This window comes from Salvelinus sp. IW2-2015, linkage group LG28 (genome assembly GCF_002910315.2).
Source record: "Salvelinus sp. IW2-2015 linkage group LG28, ASM291031v2, whole genome shotgun sequence".
Taxonomy (NCBI): Eukaryota; Metazoa; Chordata; class Actinopteri; order Salmoniformes; family Salmonidae; genus Salvelinus; species Salvelinus sp. IW2-2015.
The window spans coordinates 15,402,799-15,426,903 of NC_036868.1; the positions used below are offsets into that span (position 1 = coordinate 15,402,799).

General features: G+C 43.0%; 2 protein-coding genes across 3 annotated transcripts; one reads left to right on the plus strand and one right to left on the minus strand.

The window, feature by feature from the left end:
* Nucleotides 1-4,092: 4,092 nt before the first annotated feature.
* LOC111954537 (UI) lies at nt 4,093-5,459 on the plus strand. The gene is made up of 2 exons (XM_023974338.3): nt 4,093-4,250; nt 4,678-5,459. Exon 2 carries the CDS (start codon nt 4,707-4,709, stop codon nt 5,199-5,201), a length of 495 nt encoding a protein of 164 aa, XP_023830106.1. The 5' UTR covers nt 4,093-4,250; nt 4,678-4,706; the 3' UTR covers nt 5,202-5,459.
* Nucleotides 5,460-7,412: 1,953 nt separating this feature from the next.
* On the minus strand, nt 7,413-23,930 carry trim54 (tripartite motif containing 54). Of its 2 annotated transcripts, XM_023973845.2 has the most exons (9): nt 23,610-23,930; nt 22,630-22,805; nt 18,278-18,455; nt 14,445-14,540; nt 13,978-14,211; nt 10,782-10,804; nt 10,288-10,424; nt 10,058-10,096; nt 7,413-7,709 (listed from the first exon to the last, which is right to left on the minus strand). In XM_023973845.2, the coding sequence occupies exons 1-9, from the start codon at nt 23,778-23,780 to the stop codon at nt 7,681-7,683; spliced, it is 1,083 nt and encodes a 360-aa protein (XP_023829613.1). In that variant the 5' UTR covers nt 23,781-23,930; the 3' UTR covers nt 7,413-7,680. The 2 variants fall into 2 exon arrangements, with proteins under 2 accessions (XP_023829613.1, XP_023829612.1); XM_023973844.2 differs by having other exon boundaries at nt 7,413-10,096.
* Nucleotides 23,931-24,105: the final 175 nt, after the last annotated feature.

The following is a 24,105-nucleotide window of genomic DNA, read 5'->3' on the forward strand; positions in this document are numbered from 1 at the left end:
TCAATGCTTCTTGTAGCACTCAGTGGTGATTTTAGCAGTTGTAATCGTTTGTGGGGCCAAAGAAAAAGAAGTAAAAAATATTAAAGTGGGAATGCATGGCCAAAAATTTAGAAAGCCACTTGTAACAACAGCATACAACACCGACTTGAATCATACATTTAATTGGCAAACGGATTGTATGTATAACGGTGACAATACGGTGTGGTTGGCCTCAGAAACTGGTTAGGTGGCCCTACAATGGACTAATAATGCTGGCCCAACAGAGTGCCAACATTCTTACTACTGCTAAACCTGGAGCTATCACGAAGCTTGTCTGGCAGCGGAAACGTTTCATTAGCTTTGCCTTTTAAGAATAAAACATGTATGAGCTGGATATGGCTGAGCTTGCTTAGGTAACACTAATGTGGTTTCCTAGAATGAAAATTGAGATGTACCGAACTATGGCATAGAGGGGACGCACAAAGCGGATGAGGAGGTAATCGTCGGCCGGTAATTTCGATTGAGCCATTCATGAGGCGAGGCTAGGACGAACATAGCTCAAGTAGATAACTATTTCCTTTAGCACTTTTGAACATGTTAGCAGCGACATAGAAACGATTTTGGAACCCGTCTGGTTCAAGGGGAACAGGTGGGCCAGTTCGAGTTTAAGAACATAATGTGTTCTTCCGCCCTGGGTGAGCATCCAAGTCGAGAACTGGTGGGTATAAATAATAGGTGGCATATAAGGAAGACAATGAAAGCTCTTAAAAAATGTGAATGATATACATTTCTCTAAAACAGGTTACTAAGCTACAAGTGTGCACCACCAAGTAAGAACAGTAGGTGAAATGAAGAGGGGTAACTAGACAAAATTATTAGGGTGAGGCACATGGGCTACTAACAGCTTACTACACAACATACACATAGTATTACTTTCTTAGCTACAGTACACAAATCTCCCTGGCATATTACATAATTTATGCAGCAGCATACAAGACATTTTTGGATTCACCTTGTTGTGCTGTGCTCACTTGAACAGGAAGGTGGCACGGCGGTCCTTCGTGGGCAAATTTTGTCATCAAAGTCTGTAATGCAGTGGATTTAGGGTGCTTTCAAGACAACTGTGAACTTGCAAAAAAACAAGGTAGAATCATGATGACGTCATTGATCTTCAGGTCGTAGCTCTAGAAAGAGACCCGAGTTCCCGACTTACAATTCCGTATTTCCCAGTCACTGATTCCTTCCAAACACCTCATTGTTGAATTTACGATTTCCAACTTGTTGTCCAATGTTTATGTCCAATGGCCGATGAGCACCGATACGTTTTATCTATAATTTCTCTTCATTATTTCCCTTCATATGACAAGGATTAAAAAGGATTTGCCAGTAGATTGTCGACTTCATTCATGACAGCTAGCTAAGATTTTTTAAGTATGATGTTGACATGATCAATCCAATCAAAGCTACTGTTGATATAACGTGATTTGACGTAATTTTATCTGTGGCCAATGACCTTGAGCCTTCTGGATGGGCACTTCTAATGTAACTCTATGGCAGCACCCAAGAGGCTTGAATTTTCACCCTTAGACTTGGCGGTGACGTACTGTCCCCACAAGTGACAGAACACTGAGCTAATCATGGCGCAACTAGAGAACATTGCCAACAGCTATGTTCTGTATTTTCCACTGGCTGCCCCACCACCACAGAAAGCACTGAGCTAGGCTGAAACACCTGCATTTTGGAGCTGCCTTACTCAGAATGCAAAAAAGAGACCATGTGGCTTTATTAACTCAATTATTATAATATTTTTTACATTGTTTGCAAATTGATATGTGACACGTATAAATGCCAAAATAACATGCAAAACAGGTAAYKSCCCCCCCCCCCCCCAAATGAATAACAAGTAAGCCTCACCTGCCCTGAATGACGGGTCGCCACTGTTTACAGCAATAGCCATTTGCTTTCCAAGCAGTTTTTTTAAATACTGCGATATGCCTGGCTGGGTCTTTTCACTGACATTTGTAATTTAACAATAATCTATTTGGTATTTGCATCGCGCGCTACCCAAATTGTGGGCCCTTCTGACAGTAGGCTATGCGATTTAAACAATCCACAGCTTTTTTAAAGAAGCTAATGATGCTCTGTGGCCAAATCATGCTTTCTGTTGTAGTAGCCTATTTTGAATGATTGTATTTATTTCTGTATAGACAAGAGTAAGCTAATTAGGCTATATAATTGTGGCAATTTAATTCAATTTACTTTAGGGAAACCTTAGCTTCACATGGCCTTATGGAGACGCCGCCTCTACCTTTTAAAGTGGCATTAACACAACCAGTCATGACGTTTTCATCTGACTGTCAAACAATCACTTAACAAAGCCGCTCCTGTAGGCTACTCGCGCACATTCCTTCACTCGAAATGATTTTACCATCCAAACCTCAGCAGTGAACTGTGCACCCGAAATTTGATGAATGGAAAGAGACATCAGTTACAAAACACTTACGTGTAGTGTAATGAAATTCTGCGATTGTCATTAGGCCTACACTTGTAGCCTGAATTGATGCATCCACTGTTATCCACGCGCGCCTCGGTCTCGGCCACTCATCTCCGCCTTGACAAAATGTAAGCGTTCTCCTCAAACCACAACTCAATTTGGAGCGTATACCACCCGGTTTCCAGTCAATTCACTAATGTTTCATGCGGCTGACGTGCAGTAATGTTAAATAATGGACCAATGTCCTTTAGTTTTTTGYGCATGTTCTACTCATTGTGATAGGCTCACGTTTCACCAGTACAGTATACCCCCACAATTTATTTTACCTGGACGCAGTACAAAGGTATGTCTATTGGTATGTTATGCAGATCACATGTACCATCCTCCTATCTTACCTCTTCAATGAAAATCCCATAGGCCTCTACATTATAGACAAGGTATGTGTATGAAAACCATCATCAAAACAGTTTTTTTTTTCATTTACATTTTCCACGAAAACCAAGGTATGAATACTGTCGTGTGCATGTTTTGTTAAACATCTGTATAATTACTTTTTTAGGGATTCACAGACTTCACTCTCGCTACACCTCTGATGAATATAACAGGAAACCTGTTCTATCACCGTGCACTGCAAAATCATTCTGGCTATCGATACGGAGAACATCAACACATTAACATCAACATGCTAGAGGATATACCAATTGGACTTGGGGCTCTGCTGGGAGTTTACCTCAAATTTTGATTTTTTAATTCTGCTTTGCCACTAAAATCATAATAAACACTGACAACTAAAATGTTGTGTTATTGTTGTGCATATTATTAATAATAATAATAGGGGGGGTAGTTCAGATATTAACCCCAAAAGGTTATTCAAAAGGTTATTCGAGGATCCATTTAAAGGGGTTCTTTGTAGAACTCATAGGGGTTCCCCCACAYTTTCAATTTGAAGAACTCCTAAAGGATACTCCAGGAACCTTTTATTTCTAAAGTGTACCGGACTGTACCGCCTTACTTTCACCCCTGTATTGAGTGCAATATATACATCTTGCGGGTTTTATCAGCTAAATATGACTATTTTATATTTGATGTCGTTTTAATTAAGAATCCACTTGCATCCCGTGCATTACAAGCGGAAACCTTTTCAGCACCATGGACAGGTTTCTCTGCGCCCTCTGCACGTTTCCCCACTGTGCGCTTCTGCTCTGCCTCGCCAAGATGTTAAACCATGCATAAAGGCATCACGACAACAGCTCATCGTTTCTAGACTACTTTATTCAGAGACCAGATTCATAGTAGCATTGTGCAGATTTACACCTTAACGAATCACTTAGTTTTAACGTCCACAATAGTTGTTTTAGTAAGTAAATGTTGTGTTTTTTTTGCGGTGTTCTATCATTCCAGTTTCACTAGAGGCATAGCAACACCTTGTGAAACAATAACTGGTTTTGCCTTGTGGACTTAATTAGGGCTAATGTGACAGGTTGAGGTAGATCACTCAAGAGTTGAATATCAGACACTGTCATGCCTTTTCTATCCAGTAGACCTTGGTCAACAGCATCAGCTGTGAGCTGTCCTCCAAAACACTTGCCTTCACTTAAAACGGAGTCGCCTCATTTACAAGCAGTTTATGCACTTGCACTGACGTCAATGGAGCTATCTTGGATGTATATAACAGTTCAGACAGAGGCGGTCTACTACAATCGCCATTTAGCGGGACTTTTCGTACCGGGTTCTCCATTGACACTTTTCTAGACTTTCAGCACCAGGAGGCAATCAAGTAAGTGGTTCATTTCGCTTTCTTTTGTTGCACATTTTTAGTTTGAGGTGCTGAGAGCTCTGGTGCTGAGTTGAGAATATCAAGGACACAGGAATTAGTTGGTAATTTTTGTATCATGAAAACAATGATTAGGTTAATGTATTTATTTACAAAGCTAAAGAAACCTGTGCATGCTTGTTTCAGTAACGATTTATGTATATTGTGTGCCAATTAACCTCGTCTATAATCTACTTTGTGTTTTGCAAGTTTCAATAGGCTACAATAGCCTACTGTTGTTTGTTACTGTTTAAGTTTGTCTTTAAGCATTTAGTAAGAATGAGCCTATTTCTATTTGCGTTAGACACAATAGCCACATAAGTGCAATTTGAAGTTTTAAAATTGAGTTCAGTGCTTGTTCCTAATATTTTTACACCTCTCTCCATAACAGGGCACCGTTTTGTTCGTCTGTTCAGCACTATGAAGCCTGTCCCCCTGGTCCTGCTCCTTGCCACTGTTCTCCTCACCTCTCACATCCCCCCAAGTGTTAGTCGACCACAGGACCTGGCCATGTTCGACGGCCACGGCTACAAGAGTCAGCTGGACGAGGTGTTCCAGAAGGCTGGCGACGCAGTTTCCTACCTTATCAAAGAAAATATACTGCGTTATTTGCAGAGAAATCCCCGGTTGCAAACAGGTTTCCCGCCACAGTTTCCCTTTGAGGTGACGCCCCTGGGCTCGAGGGGTCTTGGTCACCTGGCGCGCAGTTTGCCGCCCTTTGAGCAGCAGCGCGCGCCTGGGGAGGTTAACAGCCTGGAAGACTTCGTGGAGTTGACCAAGAGAAACGATGACCCGCCGATCTCCATCGACCTCACTTTCCACCTGCTGAGAAATATGATCGAAATGGCGCGGATCGAGAGCCAGAAGGAGCAAGCAGAGTTGAACCGCAAGTATCTAGATGAAGTTGGAAAGTGATACCAAGTGTAATCTACAAGGGAGAAAATATCTCAAGTAAAAAAAAAAGCCCCTGGCACTCTCCCACGATATAGTTTCGATTTTTTTTTGCATTTAACCTTTGGTTTCTCTGTCATTCCTCAACCTGTGCGTAAAAGGAACTTACCCACCTATCCAAAAAGCCTTTCAAAATCAACGGACTACCAGTCTACCAAGACCCCAGCTACAGTGTACTCATAGTGGACGACTGGAATACTATTCTTTGAGATATGGAATAGTGTGTGAATACTTCGCATTTCACACCTCTATTCTCACCTTTGGATGTCCGGAACATTGTAGTAGGCCTACAACAACAATATTGTCAGAATCAAATCGGGTTATAAGTTGCCCTAATGTGGAATAAGTGCAACATGTTTATTAGTCAAAATAGGGACCAAACTAAGATTTGATGTCAACAGTAGCATAAATGGTTACTACAAAGTTAATAACAATGACAGATACTAATCATTACACTGAAGTTTCCAGCAATAAATATCAAAATGTTGACAAACGCTATAGCCCTATAACACATTACCAAAGGAAAATGATGCTGTGTAAATTGATATTGGCTATCCTCTTATGATCTTTAAATGTCAGTTGTTTGATGGCAGGTAGCCGAGTGGTTAAGAGGTCACTGGTTTGAATCCCTGAGCCGACTAGGTGAAAAATCTGTTGATGTGCCCTTGAGCAAGGCACTTAACCCTAATTGCTCCTGTAAGTCGCTCAGGATAAGAGAGTCTGCTAAATGACTAAACTGTAAAATGTTGATTATAACTATATTTACATTATGCCACATATTTTGTTTATGGTGATTATCAATTTGCCCTTGTTTTGTTAGCTCACTTGGCAGACAGCCATCCAGCCAGCATCCCAAGGGGTGCACATTTCTGTTTTTGCCCTGCACTACAAAGCTGATTCAAATGATCAAAGCTTGATGATGAGTTAATTATTTAAATCAGCTGTGTAGTGTTAGGGCAAAAACCAAAACGTGCAACCCTTGGGGTCCTCAGGACCAACTTTGGGAAATGCTGAAGTATGGGGTCTGCCAGTGCCCAAGCTTTTTTGTGATACAACTAATATCCAATTTTATCTGGGACTAGGTGAACATATCCTACACTTTACCCCCCCCACTGTTCTTATTATATGTTAGTCTGAGTGAACTGTCCACTGTAGTACAGCATGCTTACCTTAAAGAACAAAAAAATGTAATGCTTAATTTTATGTTGACTGCTTTGTCAAACCCTAATCATCTGGACATATCTTATGATCCCATGGTTTAGCAGTAAAGAAAAGCTTTTTTGCCATTTATATTTTGTAATAAAAAAGTTCTGAAAAAAATGATATTGACTCTGTCATAGTTTCTTACAGTAGTGAATGTAGTAAAGGAAAATATTCTGCTGACTTGTAAGACGTTATAYTCATGTCCTCTCTGACTACCAAAATAGTTTATTCCTACGTCTGTAAACAGATGCTGCTGAGGTTTCTCTTGCCCATTCAAATACAAAACCTGAGTAGTAAACTCTGGCTGAACACTCATTGCAAAACCTCTATGGCCTAACATTCATTGCAGTCTTCGCCTTTAACTCTCATTAAACAGTTAACTTTACAGCAGTTGCCTGTCTTCTTTTTAAATGCATAACTTGGAAGCCTACATAATAGTGTAATGGTTGCTGCGAACTTGTGAGAGCTGTAAAAATGGCCCCCGACATGGTGTTTCTACTATACGGCTCAGCTCTGTCAGACAGCTGTCAGACTGTCAGTATGGTGGAATTCTGCTGCCTTGTTCCTCATTGTGTTAACACCATAAAGATACATTCAATTACTGATCCCTATGAAATCAAAGCAGCAGCCGTAGCTCTGGGTCAGGGTTGGTAGCGCAAACATTTCCTCAGAAAAGGAGAGGGAAGATATCACAATGAAATGTATGTTTATTTCTATAAAATGATGTAAACTGAGACTAAAAAGTGCAAATACTATACCATCGGAGCATTCAGTTCTCCTCATAACCTTTTAGAAGTGCAGCTTACATCTGCTTCGGTCTCTATAATATTAGTCATACTTTTTTCTTCAAGGCACTTGTGGAACTCTTGTCAAAGTAAAGTTTGTTGAAGAGGAAGTAGCAGGATAATCGCAAGCACTAGAAGGAGTGTTAGGTGAGGAAAAACAACAATATTCTTCCTACTTCACAACATGGACAATTCAAACCAACAGTGGGATACATTTAATTGGATTATACTTAGCTTATCAAATGTACACACAATACACAGGCTTTTGTACATATATCTGATGTGGGTGGCGAGGGAGGCTTTCAACTGTGTGATGTTTGAGCTTGATTCTCTATTGTAGATCTGTAATTCACTCAATGTAAATACTGTGGACAGCAAAACCAGTTGACTGCCGAATGGTAAAGGCAAACATCAATACTCTGGATGGATGTGCGCAGGGGATTACCATAAACCCTCTAAGTAGTCCTTTCTTGACTGGAAAAACCTTGATTAAAACAAAAGAGGAGACTGATTAATGTGAGTTGAGCATGACAATCTCATACCATCACCATTGTCTTCATTTCCTGTTGGACTGGGTCTATTTTTGAAGTCAAACATTAAACGGGGGCACCAAGTGGGAGAGGAGAGGACACTGTGTTTTGTCTCTTGACATGAATATACTATGACTCTCCTCATTACGTAGTGGAGGGAGATTCTCTGCTTCCGGCTGTTAGAGATTCTGTGTAATTGTGTTAATGTCCTTCGGAAATGTTAAATTTGCTCCATAGTTTTAAGCAATGTCTACTATAGTTTCCCCTTAGATTCTATGAGTCAGAGATATGAAAACCCCACTCAGTTAACCCCTTCCAGTACTGTACATATCATGGAATTGGACATTCTGTTCTGTATCATCCCTCAAGTAGTGTGAAGAATTATTGCTGGAACAGATTGTTGCCAGAAAATTGTGTCAACCTCAGATCACTGGCGGCCGTCAGACACTGATCAATCTCCATTCATAGTCAGGGAACTCTTGCTGTGGTGAGCGCACACACACACACACACACACACCCCATCAATTACTCCCAGCTCTTTCTCGCCTCTCGTGTGTGTCCCCTCCCTCTCCATCCCTTCCCGCAATCAGAGGTCGACAGCCCCAGGGGCAACGTCAGCTCATGTGAGCACCCAGGCTCAGGGCCATATATCCACAACAACCCCAACCCCATCACAAGAAGGGTGGGCACTAGTTATTTATAACTATTATAAGTAATGACACCGGTTACAGAAACATGGCTCAGATCGGTGTGTGAGACACAGGAAAGGTCTATTCTTCACTACCTGTCAAGCTGAGGTCCCAACCCAAGGCACTAGGAGACAGAGCTTTTTAACACAGCTGAATGCCCAGTGTAAAGGTCATGATCTACAGTACCAGTCAAAAGTGTGGACACACCTACTCATTCCAGGGTTTTTCTTTATTTTCACTATTTTCTACATTGTAGAATAATAGTGAAGACATCAAAACTATTATATAACACATATTGAATCATGTAGTAACCAACAAAGTGTTCAACAAATCTAAATATATTTTATATTTGAGATTCTTCAAAGTAGCCACCCATTGCCTTGATGACAGCTTTGCACACTCTTGGCATTCTCTCAACTAGCTTCATGAGGTAGTCACCTGGAATGCATTTCAATTAACAGGTGTGCCTTGTTAAAAGTTAAATAGTGGAATTTCTTTCCTTAATGCGTTTGAGCCAGAGTGTAAGTTCATTAGAGCTACCAGCTCTAATGAACTTAGGAGAGTGATGGAGAGGAGAGTGATGGAGTGCTGCATCAGATGACCTGGCTTCCACAGTCACCCGACCTCAACCCAATTGAGATGGTTTMGGATGAGTTGGACCGCTGAGTGAAGGAAAAGCAGCCAACAAGTGCTCAGCATATGTGGGAACTCCTTCAAGACTGTTTGGAAAAGCATTCCAGGTGAAGCTGGTTGAGAGAATGCCAAGAGTATGCAATGCTGTCATCAAGGCAAAGGGTGGCTACTTTGAAGTATCGCAAATKTAAAATATATTTTGATTTGTTTAACACTTTTTTGGTTACTACATGATTCCATATGTGTTATTTCATAGTTTTGATGTCTTCACTATTATTCTACAATGTAGAAAATAGTAACATTTTAAGAAAAACCCTTGAATGAGTAGGTGTGTCCAAACCTTTGAATGGTACTCTATATTAAGCCAAAATTACAAGCATTTTCATTGTCAGTACACCAAGGTAAAGCCCAATCAATACATCAGACTCCTCACTTGGGAGTTTATGGTTGAAACTTTAATCATGTATAAATAACAGGCCAGTCAACAACCACTCCTCCATCTCTCCCTAGAGTATCTGTCCATAGCCATTCATAAAATGTGTACTTCTAGTTCATTCATCTCTGGCATGTTACAGTGACGCTGTGAGGCCAAAGGGTCCCCTGGCCCTAGGATCGTTATACTTTTGGAGGTAGCAAGGGAAATATGGAATTAATTTATCACTGAGAGGAGAAAGAATTCCTGGTCTCTCCATTTGAAATGAGTTGGCTGTGGGGTAAACAAGACAAGTGATCCATCCATATTCTAGAGATTAAACACTTGATTTCAGCCTTTATGGCTATGTTTAAGACTGATGTCAGAAGGAACGATATACAGTATAACTATATTTAACAGCCTTTGTGTTTGAAGCCTAAACGTTGTAAATGTGTGTAAGGGAATAAAGCACAGGAGCAGCATAGCATGCTTTTTCTTTCTTTGACCCTTTTCAACTAGTATCGCCCATAGTCTACGTCCCCCGTTGCCAGCGATGCCAAGTCCTCACCCAGATCATAACCATCCTCCCCATCCTTTTCCTGGAAACCTGAAACCACACAGAGTACCACATTAAGACAGACCAACAAAAATAAGGGAAATAGCCTTGAACGTGCAATGGAAAATAGTTTTGGGTTTAATGTTCAGAGCTGAACATGCGTCAGTGCCCTGAGGCTAGAGTCATGTATAAAGAAACATTAATGACCAAACTCTCCATATATGGTCATATTGTACAGCTACCTGAGGCCCTAATTGTGTTGAAGTCAATGGTCCTCAGCATGTCTGCCACATTCTCTGTGTTGATGACAAAATGGGCCATGCTCTCATAGCCCGGCTCTGGACATTCCATACTGGACACCTTGGCAGTGGTGCTGATCCTTAAAAGGACACAGTGGTGAGGTCACAGTTCAGAGACAAACAAATAGGAGGTGACAGACAGCGATGGATGGCAACGTCCTCTGTACCCCTGTGGCTGGTAGTGACGCAGGCTGGATGGGTATGCTCGATAACTCTACAGGTGGAGAACTTCATTATAATGTATTAGCTATCAGCAGCCAGCAATCAGACATATCTGCAAATCACACGCATCTTCTATGCAGTTACTTTAGCGTTACAGTCAATGCAATTGGTGTGTTTGTGTTAGTGAATGTAATGCAAATTGTGACCTTCCAGCTAAACACCCCATATGAAGCAGAATGGAACACTAAACAGACGAAAACAAGAATTTGACTTACTGTTTAAATATATCCTTGATGCTCTGTGGAGAAAAGAAACGATGGGTAGGCTATTGCATTTAGTTTCATTTCCAGCACTTCATTTCGGAGGTCAATTAGTGCTATATCTAAACCAGAATGAGTTTAGAACATGCACCTGCCACCATCCTAACACTCGCTGCAAGCGCTACCTGTAAACTGGATGACTAAACCAATGGCTTGCAAGCATGAACAATGAGGGAGTTGAATAGAGACACTTCAGTTACGAGCTTTACTCAATCTGTAGCTTTTTATAAGAGCTAGGGACCTGAGTGGAGGAGAGGAGTAGAGCCAGGGACCTGAGTGGAGAGGAGTAGAGCAAGGGACCTGAGTGGAGGAGAGGAGTAGAGCAGGGGCCTGAGTGGAGGAGAGGAGTAGAGCCAGGGACCTGAGTGGAGAGGAGTAGAGCAGGGGCCTGAGTGGAGGAGAGGAGTAGAGCAGGGGCCTGAGTGGAGGAGAGGAGTAGAGCAGGGGCCTGAGTGGAGGAGAGGACTGCTGGATGGATGACATGAATGGTACCATCTATCTCTCGCCTAGCTGGGGTTTTAACTACCGGCTGTCTGCAGCAGGAGCACGTCATCCAACCTGGCTCTGTTCCAAGGACAGTATTGATGGCCAGGGGGCCAGAGGTCAACGAGTGAGGCAGGTGTCAGTAAACGACAGCAAAAAAAAAACGTTATTAATTTGTTGCCAGCAGTACAGTTACAGTCACGAACGGTCTGGATAACATAAAGACCGCCAAACCAACTATGCTAGGTCGAGTAACTTAAATTGATAAATTATTATGCGCTCTGGCACACTCAGACAGGAGTGTTCTGAAATCGGAGTAGATAGCCAGAATTAACCATGTCCATTGAGAACGCACAACAACTATACAACTAAGAATGATGTGAACAATCAAGTCAATAATAGTTGGGTAGTTAGATAGCATATAGTTAATATACTGCTTGGCAATTTCGATGTATTATTAGTAATCAACTAACGTTAGATAACTAGCTAACATACCGGTAAATACTGCTGTATAACGCTACGCTGTTCGTAAGGATAAGGACGCTATCCTTACGAACAGCGTAGCTAACTAACTGTCAGCCAACATAACGTGTAACGTAACTTATTTGAAAAGTAATTTCTTTATTACATTGCTCAACATTTTCTTTACATTTGTCATAATTAGTTAAAACAATGAATTTGTATGCGCTCTCGTCAGACTTCGCCTGCATATTTTCCGACATTTTTCTAATCTGAAAACGTTGTGAAGCGACGCCCATTTTCTGAAGAATTGCATTATGGGCCCTAAGAGCACGGCAATAGTGTCCACTGCGTGTATACAGTACCAGTCAAAAGTTTGGACACACGTACTCGTTCCAAGGTTCTTCTTTATTTTTTACTATTTTCCACATTGTAMAATTATAGTGAAGACATCAAAACTATGAAATAACACATATGTAGTAACCAAAAAAGTGTTAAATAAATGAAAATATATTCTTCAAAGTAGCCACCCATTGCCTTGATGACAGCTTTGCACACTCTTGGCATACTCTCAACCAGCTTCACGAGGTAGTCACCTGTAAGGCATTTCAATTAACAGGTGTGTCTTGTTAAAAGTTAATTTGTTGAATTTCTTTCCTTAATACGTTTGAGCCAATCAGTTGTGTTGTAACAAAGTAGGGTTGTTATACAGAAGATAGCCCTATTTGGTAAAAGACAAAGTCCATATTATGGCAAGAACAGCTCAAATAAGCAAAGAAAAACGACAGTCCATCTTTACTTTAAGAAGTTTAGGTCAGTAAATARGGAAAATCTTGAAAGTTTCTTCAAGTGCAGTCGCAAAAACCATCAAGCGCTATGATGAAACTGGCTCTCATGAGGACCGTCACAAGACAGGAAGACCCTGAGTTACCTCTGGTGCATAGGATAAGTTTATTAGAGTTACCAGCTTCAGAAATTGCAGCCCAAATAAATGCTTCACAGAGTTCAAGTAACAGACACATCTCAACATCAACTGTGCAGAGGAGACTGCGTGAATTAGGCCTTCATTGTCGAATTGCTGCAAAGAAACTACTACTAAAGGACACCAATAAGAAGAAGAGTCTTGCTTGGGCCAAGAAACACGAGCAATGGACATTAGACCGGTGGAAATCTGTCCTTTGGTCTGATGAGTCCAAATTTGAGATTTTTGGTTCCAACCGCCGTGTCTTTGTGAGACGCAGAGTAGGTGAACGGATGATCTCCGCATGTGTGGTTCCCACTGTGAAACACGGAGGACGAGGTGTGATGGTGTGGGAGTGCTTTGCTGGTGACACTGTGTGATTTATTTAGAATTCAAGGCACATTTAACCAGCATGGCTACCACAGCATTCTGCAGCAATACGCCATCTCATCTGGTTTGCGCTTATTGGAACTAGGGCCAGTGCCCCTGTGACAACAATTTTGGACCCCCTTGTGGCCCCCCTAAATGTGTATGAAAGTATGAGTATGAAATCATTTTTACATAACAAATTTTTGTTATTGTTCTTTTTTTACATCCGTTATTAGACAGTGGCAACGATGATGATTATGAATATGGTATTTTGCCTACTAATGCCTGCAATGCAGTGAAGAAAACGATGACAACAATAACGTCTAATGTAACTGGCCCCTCTAACAGTACAACTGGCCCCAGCTTGCCCCCCCCCCCCAGTTGAAATGGTCTAGAACCACCACTGCTGCTTAGAGAGGCTCGTGAGACATCTGCTCTGCTTTCGTGCTGGAGGTATCTCCCTGTTGCAACTTGTAGTAAACCACATATATTTTGGATTTACTTTACCAATGACTGCTCTCCCTTTCACCTGGAAATTCCTCTGTACAGTGTGCGATCAGAAAACCACAGGACCAGAGTTCCCAGAGACATTGATCACACAACTGATCCTATTACAGTCCTTTGTTGAGGGTCCCCTGACCCATAGGCTACTTGTAGGGCTACTGATCCTAAGACAGTGAAACATTATCTACCTGCAGGAACACTGATCCTCATCCAGTTTACAAGGGCTGAAACAGGCAACTTTTCTGCTCAAGAAGTTACATCTAAAGTTACATCTGACCATTATTCTATTCCATTACATGACATACCCTAGGTCCAGTTACTGAGGCCAGACAGTGCACCTAGGTTCAGTGCTAGTGTTCCATCCATAGTGCCTACCTGTAGGAACACGGCCATCTGTGGTTCCTCCATGGACTGGATGGCTGTCTCCACCAGGTTGACGGCGCCCTCCAGGTGGTCTCCGTGGCGACGCATGAGGGAGCGGATGTAGTCCAGCTTGTCATCCTGCTGGCGGCTGATCATCCCCACCAACTCCTTCTTCCTCTCCTCCAGGATGGCATACAGCCCGTCAAACTTATCACACAGACTCTGCTTCTGACGACGGCCGTTCTCCTGCACACAGACACCCATTGGTAACACCTAATTATAAAATGAATAAGCCCTTATACATTTTTTCAATATATATATATATTTATTAATAGTTTATAAATAATGTATTAATACTTATTGATGCTAGTTATTACAATACAACAGGTTGTTCACAGTGATGTGTGTGGTGATTCCACAGTGAGCTTTGTGACTGTGAAGTGAGATGTCTGAGTGGTTGTAGTGGGTAACATTCTCACCTGGATGGACCTGCAGGTCTCCTCCATCTGAGAGAGGAGGGCCTGGATACGGTCGTTCCCAGCCACCAAGATGGCGATGCCGTCACTCAGCTCCGTCTGCAGCCAATCAACATAACATGATGGGTTAATATCTGTACTCACTTCACCAGTGGTCACCACCCCCTAATCCRGGAGGGCAAAAGGATATGAAAGCTTTTGTTCCATCCTTCAGCTGACACTTTAGGTAGTAGTTCACACAACTGTGATGATAGATTGAAGATTTAAATATCGAAAGTGTTGTTTTTTTAACAAAACATAAAACATTAGCTGAAGCTGAAGTTGCTCGTTAACCTTCCTCGACTATATTTGTAATGAATGATTCATAGTGAGCGAGTGAGCAATGAATGCAAGGCACATTTGTCACCAAAGCCACCTGATGTTATAGTCCATTCAAACATACTTCTTTTAGCTTATGAAAGTAGATCCAGCAAATATGTAACATGTATGTATCATGTTTGTGTGGGTGGCTTCCCCTTCAGTATTACTCAACAGCCAGGCACATTATKCATCCTTAACAAGTGACCTTCACTTTGATATTAGTCACCGTTCACTTGGATCCTGTAGGGGAAAGTTACAGTCTTAGAAAGACAAGGTGCTATCTAGAACCTAAAAGGGTTCTTTGGCTGTCCCCATAGGAGAACCCTTTGAATAACAATACTGAACAAAAATATAAATGCAACATGCAACAATTTCAACAGTTTTACTGAGTTGCAGTTCAAATAAGGAAATCAGTCAATTTAAATAAATTCATTAGGTCCTAATCTATGGATTTCACATGACTGGGCAGGGGCGCATCCATGGGTGGGCCTGGGAGGGCATAGGTCCACCCACTTGGGATCCAGGCCAATCTGAATGAGTTTTTCCCCACAAAAGGGCTTTATTACAGACAGAAATACTCCTCAGTTTCATCAGCTGTCCGGATGGCTGGTCTCAGACAATCCTGCAGGTGAAGAAGCCAGATGTGGAGCTCCTGGGCTGGCGTGGTTAGATGTGGTCTGCGGTTGTGAGGCTGGTTGCACGTACTGCCAAATTCTCTTAAATAACTTTGGAGGCAGCTTATGGTAGAGAAATTAACATTAAATTCTCTGGAAACAGTTCTGGTGGACATTTCCTCTGTCAGCAGGCCAATTGTATGCTTCCTCAAAACTTGAGACATCTGTGGCATTGCGTTGTGTGACATAACTGCACATTTTAGAGTGGACTTTTACTGTCCCCAGTACAAGGTCCACCTGTGTAATGCTCATGCTGTTTAATCAGCTTCTTGATTTGCCACACCTGTCAGGTGGATGGATTATCTRGGCAAAGGAGAAATGCTCAGTAACAGCGATGTCAACAAATTTGTGCACAGAATGTGAGAGAAATTGTCAGGACCCGGTGAGAGAAACAGTCACTAATAGTCGGCAGAACCCAGAAGATGAGGCAGACTCAGCAGTACTAGAGATGGTGGTTTAATAAAAGGACAAGATCTTCAGGCAAAGAATATAAATCCACCACGTCCAAAAATAAAGCCAAGAGGCACAAAATGGATATCCTCCAAAATACAAAGAAACTCCACAAAGTGGTAAAAACAGCAGGGAAAAACAAACCTCAAAAGACTACTCAAAAATACACAAGCAACAAAAGGTACAAAAAAGGTGCAATGGGGACATCTAGTGACCAAAACCTGAACAGTCCTGGCCAAAACCTGACAGAAATAAGCTTTTTGTGTGTGCTGAAAATTTTGTAGATCTTTTATTTCAGCTTATGAAACATGGGACCAACACTTTGCATGTTGCATTCATATTTTTGTTCATATTTTTGTTTTTGGTTCTTTTTCAGTTCCATATACAGTGCATTCGGAAAGTATTCAGACCCCTCGACTTTTTCACATTTTGTTATGTTACAGCCTTATTCTAAAATGGATTAAATAAAACAAATCCTCATCAATTTACACACAATATAATGACAAAGCGAAAACAGGTTTTTAGAAATTTTTGCAAATGTATTAAAAAAAAAATCATAAAAACCTTATCTACATAAGTATTCAGACCCTTTGCTATGAGACTCGAAATTGAGCTCAGGTGCATCCTGTTTCCATTGATGATCTTCGAGATGTTTTTACAACTTGATTGGAGTGCACCCGTGGTAAATTCAATTGATTGGACATGATTTTACAAAGGCACATAGCTGTCTATATAAGGTCCCACAGTTGACAGTGCATGTCAGAGCAAAAACCAAGCCATGAGGTCAAAGGAATTGTCCGTAGAGCTCCGAGACAGGATTGTGTCGAGGCACAGATCTGGGGAAGGGAACCAAAAAAATTCTGCAGTATTGAAGGTCCCCAAGAACACAGTGGCCTCCATCATTCTTAAATGGAAGAAGTTTGGAACCACCAAGACTCTTCCTAGAGCTGGCCGCCTGGCCAAACTGAGCAATCGGGGGAGACGGGCCTTGGTCAGGGAGGTCCCAAAGAACCCGATGGTCACTCTGACAGAGCTCCAGAGTCTCTCTGTGGAGATGGGAAAACCTTCAAGAAGGACAACCATCTATGCAGCACTCCACTAATCAGGTCTTTATGGTAGAGTAGCCAGACGGAAGCCACTACACAGTAAAAGGCACATGAAAGCCCGCTTGGAGTTTGCCAAAAGGCACCTAAATGACTCGCAGACCATCAGAAACAAGATTCTCTGGTCTGATAAAACCAAGATTGAACTATTTGGCCTGAATGCCAAGTGTCATGTCTGGAGGAAACCTGGCACTATCACTACGGTGAAGCATGGTGGTAGCAGCATTATGCAATGGGGATGTTTTTCAGTGGCAGGGACTGGGAGACTAGTCAGGATCGAGGGAAAGATAAACGGAGCAAAGCATAGAGAGATCCTTGATCCAGAGCACTCAGGACCTTAGACTGGGGTGAAGGTTCACCTTCCAACAGGACAACAATCCTAAGCAAACAGCCAAGGCAACGCAGGAGTGGCTTCGGAACAAGTCTGAATGTCCTTGAGGGGCCAAGCCAGAGCCTGGACTTAAACCCGATCGAACATCTCTGGAGAGACCTGAAAATAGCTGTGCAGCGACGCACCCCGTCCAACCTGGCAGAGCTTGACAGGATCTGCAGAGAAGAATGGGAGAAGAAGACTCGAGGTGCCACAGGTGCTTCAACAAAGTACTGAGTAAAGGGTCTGAGTACTTTTTAATATGTGATATTTCAGTTTTTTATTTTGAATAATTTTGCAAGAATGTTTAGAAACCTGTTTTTGCTTTGTCATTATGGGGTATTGTGTGTAGATCGAAGAGGGGAAAAAACTATTAATCCATTTTAGAATAAGGCTGTAACGTAAGAAAATTTGGAAAAAGTCAAGGGGTCTGAATACTTCCCGAATGCACTGGATATACAATCTTAGTTGTCGTCGTGCCAGCAGGTTGACAGGGTCATGTGTGTGTGTGTTTGTGTGTGCGGTGAGATGAAACCCCGCAGCGTAGCCACAACTCAACACATCTGTCTGCTGTCACTACACTTAGCACTCAAAGACAAACCACACACACACACACTCACTCACTCTTTAGATAAGGCAGATCACATGCACACACTGGCTCTACACTTTAAATTACTTTCAAATCTCTCTCTGGGGGACATAATGAATACAGACAGTGACTATACGTAAGCTGTTATATTGGATAATTACTTTTCAGTATAAGGACGATATAACAGACAGACAGACAGACAGACTACCAGAAAGGAAGACAGACAGCTATAGAGATATTGAGTGACATCACAATCAGACCCTTGGCCTTGACTCAGGGTGCTCCATTACCTTCTGTCTCTTATAGACGTTCTGCAGGGGGGCCACCTCACAGTCCTTGTGCTGGCCAAACACTTTACACATGGAGCAGGTGGGCGTCTCACAGCTCAGGCAGTAGATGTTGATCTTCTCCTCGTCATGCTCCTCACACATCAGCTGCTGCTGCTCCACCTTGGTGGGGTTTAGGGGCCTGCAGGGACACAGAAGTAAAGGGACAGCCTCTTAGAAACACACACACAAGCACACATCCGGTACGCATGCATACATGCGTACAGACACACACCAATGTGCATATGCACACACACTTTATTTGGCTCTTCTGTCAATGGCACAGGAAATGGGATCAGCTCTCAAGGCTTCAGATAACCCAGAAGGCATTGGGGGAATTGTACTACTATTGACCATTCATATTTTCTCTAGAGGAATAGCGTACACATAGATATAGAACAATTTACACATTTGCTAAAAGGCATTGAGGAATATCATGTTGAGGGAAACTAGATAGATTGCTCATATAGCTCAAATTGGTGTTACAGACCAAAAGCACTTTCCTTGATGTAACGATATAATCTTTAATCTTTATTGTGTCAAGACAAGGCCTGAACAAGCTGTGATATTGCTGCTACAGGTTTCTAAATGATATCAACACTGGAAAAGACTGCCACCCAGTGGCTTTCTATATAAAATGAGAATGATAAAAGTTAACCCTGGCCTTACGTTCAACCATAGCCTTACATTCAACCCTGGCCTTACGTTCAACCCTGGCCTTACGTTCAACCCTGGCTTAACTCTAAACCTAATCCCTCTAAATAGGGCTCCCCCACCTCCAAATTCCCAATTTAACCTGTGCACCACATGATATAGTGAAAAATAGCAGATATTCACTAGGATAACCCAGTGCCACCGACGCGACCTGCTACCAAGGACTGTGGGCTCTCCTTCTCCGTGGCCAATGTGAGTAAGATATTTAAGCGTGTTAATCCTCGCAAGGCTGCCGGCCCAGACAGCATCCCTAGCCACATCCTCAGAGCATGCGCAGACCAGCTGGCTCGTTTGTTTACGGACATATTAAATCTCTCCCTATCCCAGTCTGCTGTCCCCACATGCTTCAAGATGGCCACCATTGTTCCTGTACCCAAGAAAGCAAAGGTAACTGAACTAAATGACTATCGCCCCGTAGCACTCACTTCTGTCATCATGAAGTGCTTGGAGAGACTAGTTAAGGATCATATCACCTCCACCTTACCTGTCACTCTAGACCCACTTCAATTTGCTTACCGCTCCAATAGATCCATAGACGATGCAATCGCCATCACACTGCACACTGCCCTATCCCATCTAGACAATACATATGTAAGACTGCTGTTCATTGACTATAGCTCAGCATTCAACACCATAGTACCCTCCAAGCTCATCATTAAGCTTGAGGCCCTGGGACTGAACCCCGCCCTGTGCAACTTGGTTCTGGACTTCCTAATGGGCCGCCCCGAGGTGGTGAAGGTAGGAAACAACACCTCCACTTCGCTGATCCTCAACACTGGGGACCCAAAAGGGTGCGTGCTCAGTCCCCTCCTGTACTCCCTGTTCACCCATGACTGTGTGGCCAAGCACGCCTCCAACTCAATCATCAAGTTTGCAGATGACACAACAGTAGTAGGCATTACCAACAATGACGAGACAGCCTACAGGGAGGAGGTGAGGGCTCTGGGAGTGTGGTGTCAGGAAAATAACCTCTCACTCAACGTTAACAAAACAGAGGAGATGATCGTGGACTTCAGGAAACAGCAGAGGGAGCACGCCTCTATCCACATCGACTGGACCACAGTGGAGAAGGCGGAAAGCTTCAAGTTCCTTGGCATACACATCACTGAAAAACTGAAATGGTCCATTAACACAGACAGTGTGGTGAAGAAGGCACAACAGCACCTCTTCAACCTCAGGAGGCTGAAGAAATGTGGCTTGTCACCTAAAACCCTCATAAACTTCTACAGATGCACAATCGAGAGCATCCTGTCGGGCTGTATCACCACTTGGTACGGCAACTGCACCGCCCGCAACCCCAGGGCTTTCCAGAGGGTGGTGCGGTCTGCCCAACGCATCACCAGGAGCAAACTACCTGCCCTCCAGAACACCTACAGCACCCGATGTCACAGGAAGGCCAAAACGATCATCAAGAACAACAACCACCTGGGCCACTGCTTATTCACTCCGCTATCATCCAGAAGGCGTGGTCAGTACAGGTGCATCAAAGCTCGGACAGAGAGACTGGAAAACAGCTTCTATCTCAAGGCCATCATACTGTTAAATAGCCATCAATAGCACATAGAGGCTGCTGCCTATATACATAGGCTTGAAATCACTGGCCACTTTAATAAATGGAAAGCCTCCTTGCTCGCACATGTTGCTTTGTAGGCCTCCTTGCTCGCACATGCTTTTTCAGTTCTGCCCACAAATTCTCTATACGATTGAGATCAGGGCTTTGTGATGGCCACTCCAATACCTTGACTTTGTTGTCCTTAAGCCATTTTGCCACAACTTAGAAGTATGCTTGGGGTCATTGTCCATTTGGAAGACCCATTTGCGGCCCATCTTTAACTTCCTGACTGATGTCTTGAGATGTTGCTTCAATATATCCACATAATTTTCCTACCTCATGATGCCATCTATTTTGTGAAGTGCACCAGTCCCTCCTGCAGCAAAGCACCCCCACAACATGATGCTGCCACCCCCCTCTCACGGTTAGGATGGTGGTCTTCGACTTGCAAGCATCCCCCTTTTTCCTCCAAACATAACGATGGTCATTATGGCCAACAGTTCTATTTTTGTTTCATCAGACCAGAGGACATTTCTCCAAAAAGTACGATCTTTGTCCATGTGCAGTTGCAAACCATAGTCTGGCATTTATGGCGTTTTGGAGCAGTGGCTTCATCCTTGCTGAGCGCCTTTCAGGTTATGTCGATAAGGACTCGTTTTACTGTGGATAGAGATACTTTTGGATCTGTTTCCTTCAGCATCTTCACAAGGTCCTTTGCTGTTGTTCTGGGATTGTTTTGCACTTTTCACACAAAAGTACGTTTTTCTCTAGGAGACAGAACCCGTCTCCTTCCTGATGGTATGACGGCTGAGTGGTCCCATGGTGTTTATACTTGCGTACTATTGTCTGTACAGATGAACGTGGTACCTTCATCGTCCCAAGGATGAACCAGACTTGTGGAAGTCTACATATTTTTTTCTGAGGTCTTGGCTGATTTCTTAGATTTTCCCATGATGTCAAGCAAAGAGGCACTGAGTTTGAAGGTAGGCCTTGAAATACATCCACAGGTACACCTCCAATTGACTCAAATGATGTCAACTAGCCTATCAGAAGCTTGTAAAGCCAGGACATATTTTTCTGGAATTTTCCAAGCTGTTTAAAGGCACAGTCAACTTACTGTATGTAAACTTCTGACCCACTGGAATTGTGAGACAGTGGATTATAAGTGAAATAATCTGTCTGTAAACAATTGTTGGAAAAATTACTTGTGTCATGCACAAAGTAGATGTCCTAACCGACTTGCCAAAACTATAGTTTTATTAACAGGAAATGTGTGGAGTGATTGAAAACGAGTTTTAATGACTCCAACCTAAGTGTATGTAAACTTCCGACTTCAACTGTATTACTGCACTGGCGGAGCTAGAAGCACAAGCGTTTCACTACACCCGCAATAACATCTGCTAAAAACGTGTATGTGACCAATAAAATGTGATTTGATTTGACCTATGGTACTCACAACCAAACCCCAGATACACACGTCTGTATCTGTACCAATGCCACAAGAGGATGGTTCTCGGGTTTACCGCTCCATCGAGGCAATGTGCTAGTGACAGCAACAATATGAGGACACTGCCAGAGACTGATGTTTCTATATTCCTGGTTTGTTAACATGACGCAGCTGATGAACACACAAAGACGCGCTAGTGACACCATTAGAGTAAAATCAGATGCCTAGGTCTTTGCACCACTGACTGCCCAGGGCCTGTTGCATGAGAGGTGAAACTGGAAGCAATATTTCATGGCTGAGTTCACATAGGTGTGAGCAGTAGTACACCCCTGTGCTCATGGCTTTTTTGACATGCCATGTCCTTAAGTCAACAGAGGTCAGCACAGCAGAAATATGTGTTGTATGGCAAACTGTATGGATAATGTGACATTTGGTGAGCATTCTGTTTCTAGTGGATGCTTACAGAAACCAGTCACGTACCCCTCACAGACCCAGACACACACACACACACACACACACACACACACACACACACACACACACACACACACACACACCACACACACACACACACACACACACACACACACACACACCACTGACCTGCTGGACTCTTCTTGCTTGTAGATGTCAATGATGTTCTCTACTAGCAGGTTCCTCTGTAGGCCATACACACCATGGCGGTCCAACACTGCCTCGTGACGACATGATGGGCAGCGGAAACGACCCCCTGTGGACATGGACTTGGACCCCCGAGACTGCCACAGAGGGTTGGCAGCCTGAGAGGGGAGAGGGGGGAAAGGGATGAGGAGGAGAGGGGGTAGTGGAGTCAAATGGTAAAGCATCACTCTCACTGGGGGTGTTGAAGAGTTAAGGGAGGATATGGACAACAGCTGTTTGACACATAAATGTTGTCTACTCAAGAGGAAACCAAAATATGATTCTGCACTGTACAGTACTTAAGACTGGGTACAGACCTAAACACTGAGTTACATACCTCTTACAGGTCCTAAAGGTGACATGATATCAAGAAGAGTAACCTTGTTAGATACTTTAACCAGGATGGACCCACAACAAATTATCAAGTCAGTCAGTGTGAGGGACCTTTCACACAGAAACTAAAGTTTATCTACTGAGCCACTGATCCATCCACCCACCACTAAATATTGAGCGGAGATGATCGTCCACAGTCAATACTTTATGATAAAGACCTCAACATAAAGGGATGAAGGCTTGACACTATAGACTGCTATGAATATTGAGGAAGTCTAAATGGTTCACACCAACTTCCATAAATACATCTAATGTATCTGTGATAAGTAGACCATTGGAATACTGTTTCCACTTGCAGGGTTCCCCAATTACTTTCAGCAGCAGGCCAATTTCTTTCTTGAGTGGATGGTCGGAGGGCTGGCCCAACGATCTTAACTGCTAGCTACCTGCCACCCCATAAAACATGTACTCAGCACCTGTAAAAACTTGAATCATGGCTCCAAAATCACAGACCACTGCTGGACCACTAATTGACCACACATGGCCTCAGGACAGGAGAGTGATGCAAAACAAACGTCCACCACTCTTACCTGGAAGACGTCATTGGCACACTTCCTGCAGAGGTTGTGCTGGCAGGGCAGTATGACCACAGGCTTGGTGAACATCTCCAGGCAGATGGGGCAGATGAGCTGCTTCTCCAAGTTATCCATTGTGCTAGACTCCCCGAGTTGCCCAGGTTTGTAGCCCAGTGCAAAGTTCATCCCAAACACTGGTCTGGAACTGACACTGTGAAGCTCTCTGAAGGTCTGACGCTCTATGAAGCCCTCAAGAAGAAAGAACTGGGAACCTTCCTGTGCCTCTCTTCTCGATCTTTCTGTCCCTCTATCACTCTATCCCTCTGCCTGTCTCTCCTCCAGCGTAAAGACCCTCCCTGCCATGGAAATATATTTAGCCTTTGTTTGTTATGGGTCAGGTTACTATCCAAATTGCATGCCACTCTGGACCATGGGATTCCTAACCCCAGACCCACAGCACAAACCAGGGGTGTGTTAGAAGAGAGAAGGGAGAGATTCCTCTGTCCATTTT

Excerpts from the sequence above, each read along its gene's own strand:
- LOC111954537 (XM_023974338.3), top strand. The coding sequence starts at position 4,707 with ATGAAGCCTGTCCCCCTGGTCCTGCTCCTTGCCACTGTTCTCCTCACC.
- trim54 (XM_023973844.2), bottom strand. The coding sequence starts at position 23,780 with ATGAACTTTGCACTGGGCTACAAACCTGGGCAACTCGGGGAGTCTAGC. Across the intron at positions 22,806-23,609 it reads GTGCCAATGACGTCTTCCAG|GCTGCCAACCCTCTGTGGCA; the intron begins GTAAGAGTGGTG and ends CTCCCCTCTCAG. Across the intron at positions 10,097-10,287 it reads CAACACAATTAGGGCCTCAG|GTTTCCAGGAAAAGGATGGG; the intron begins GTAGCTGTACAA and ends GTGTGGTTTCAG.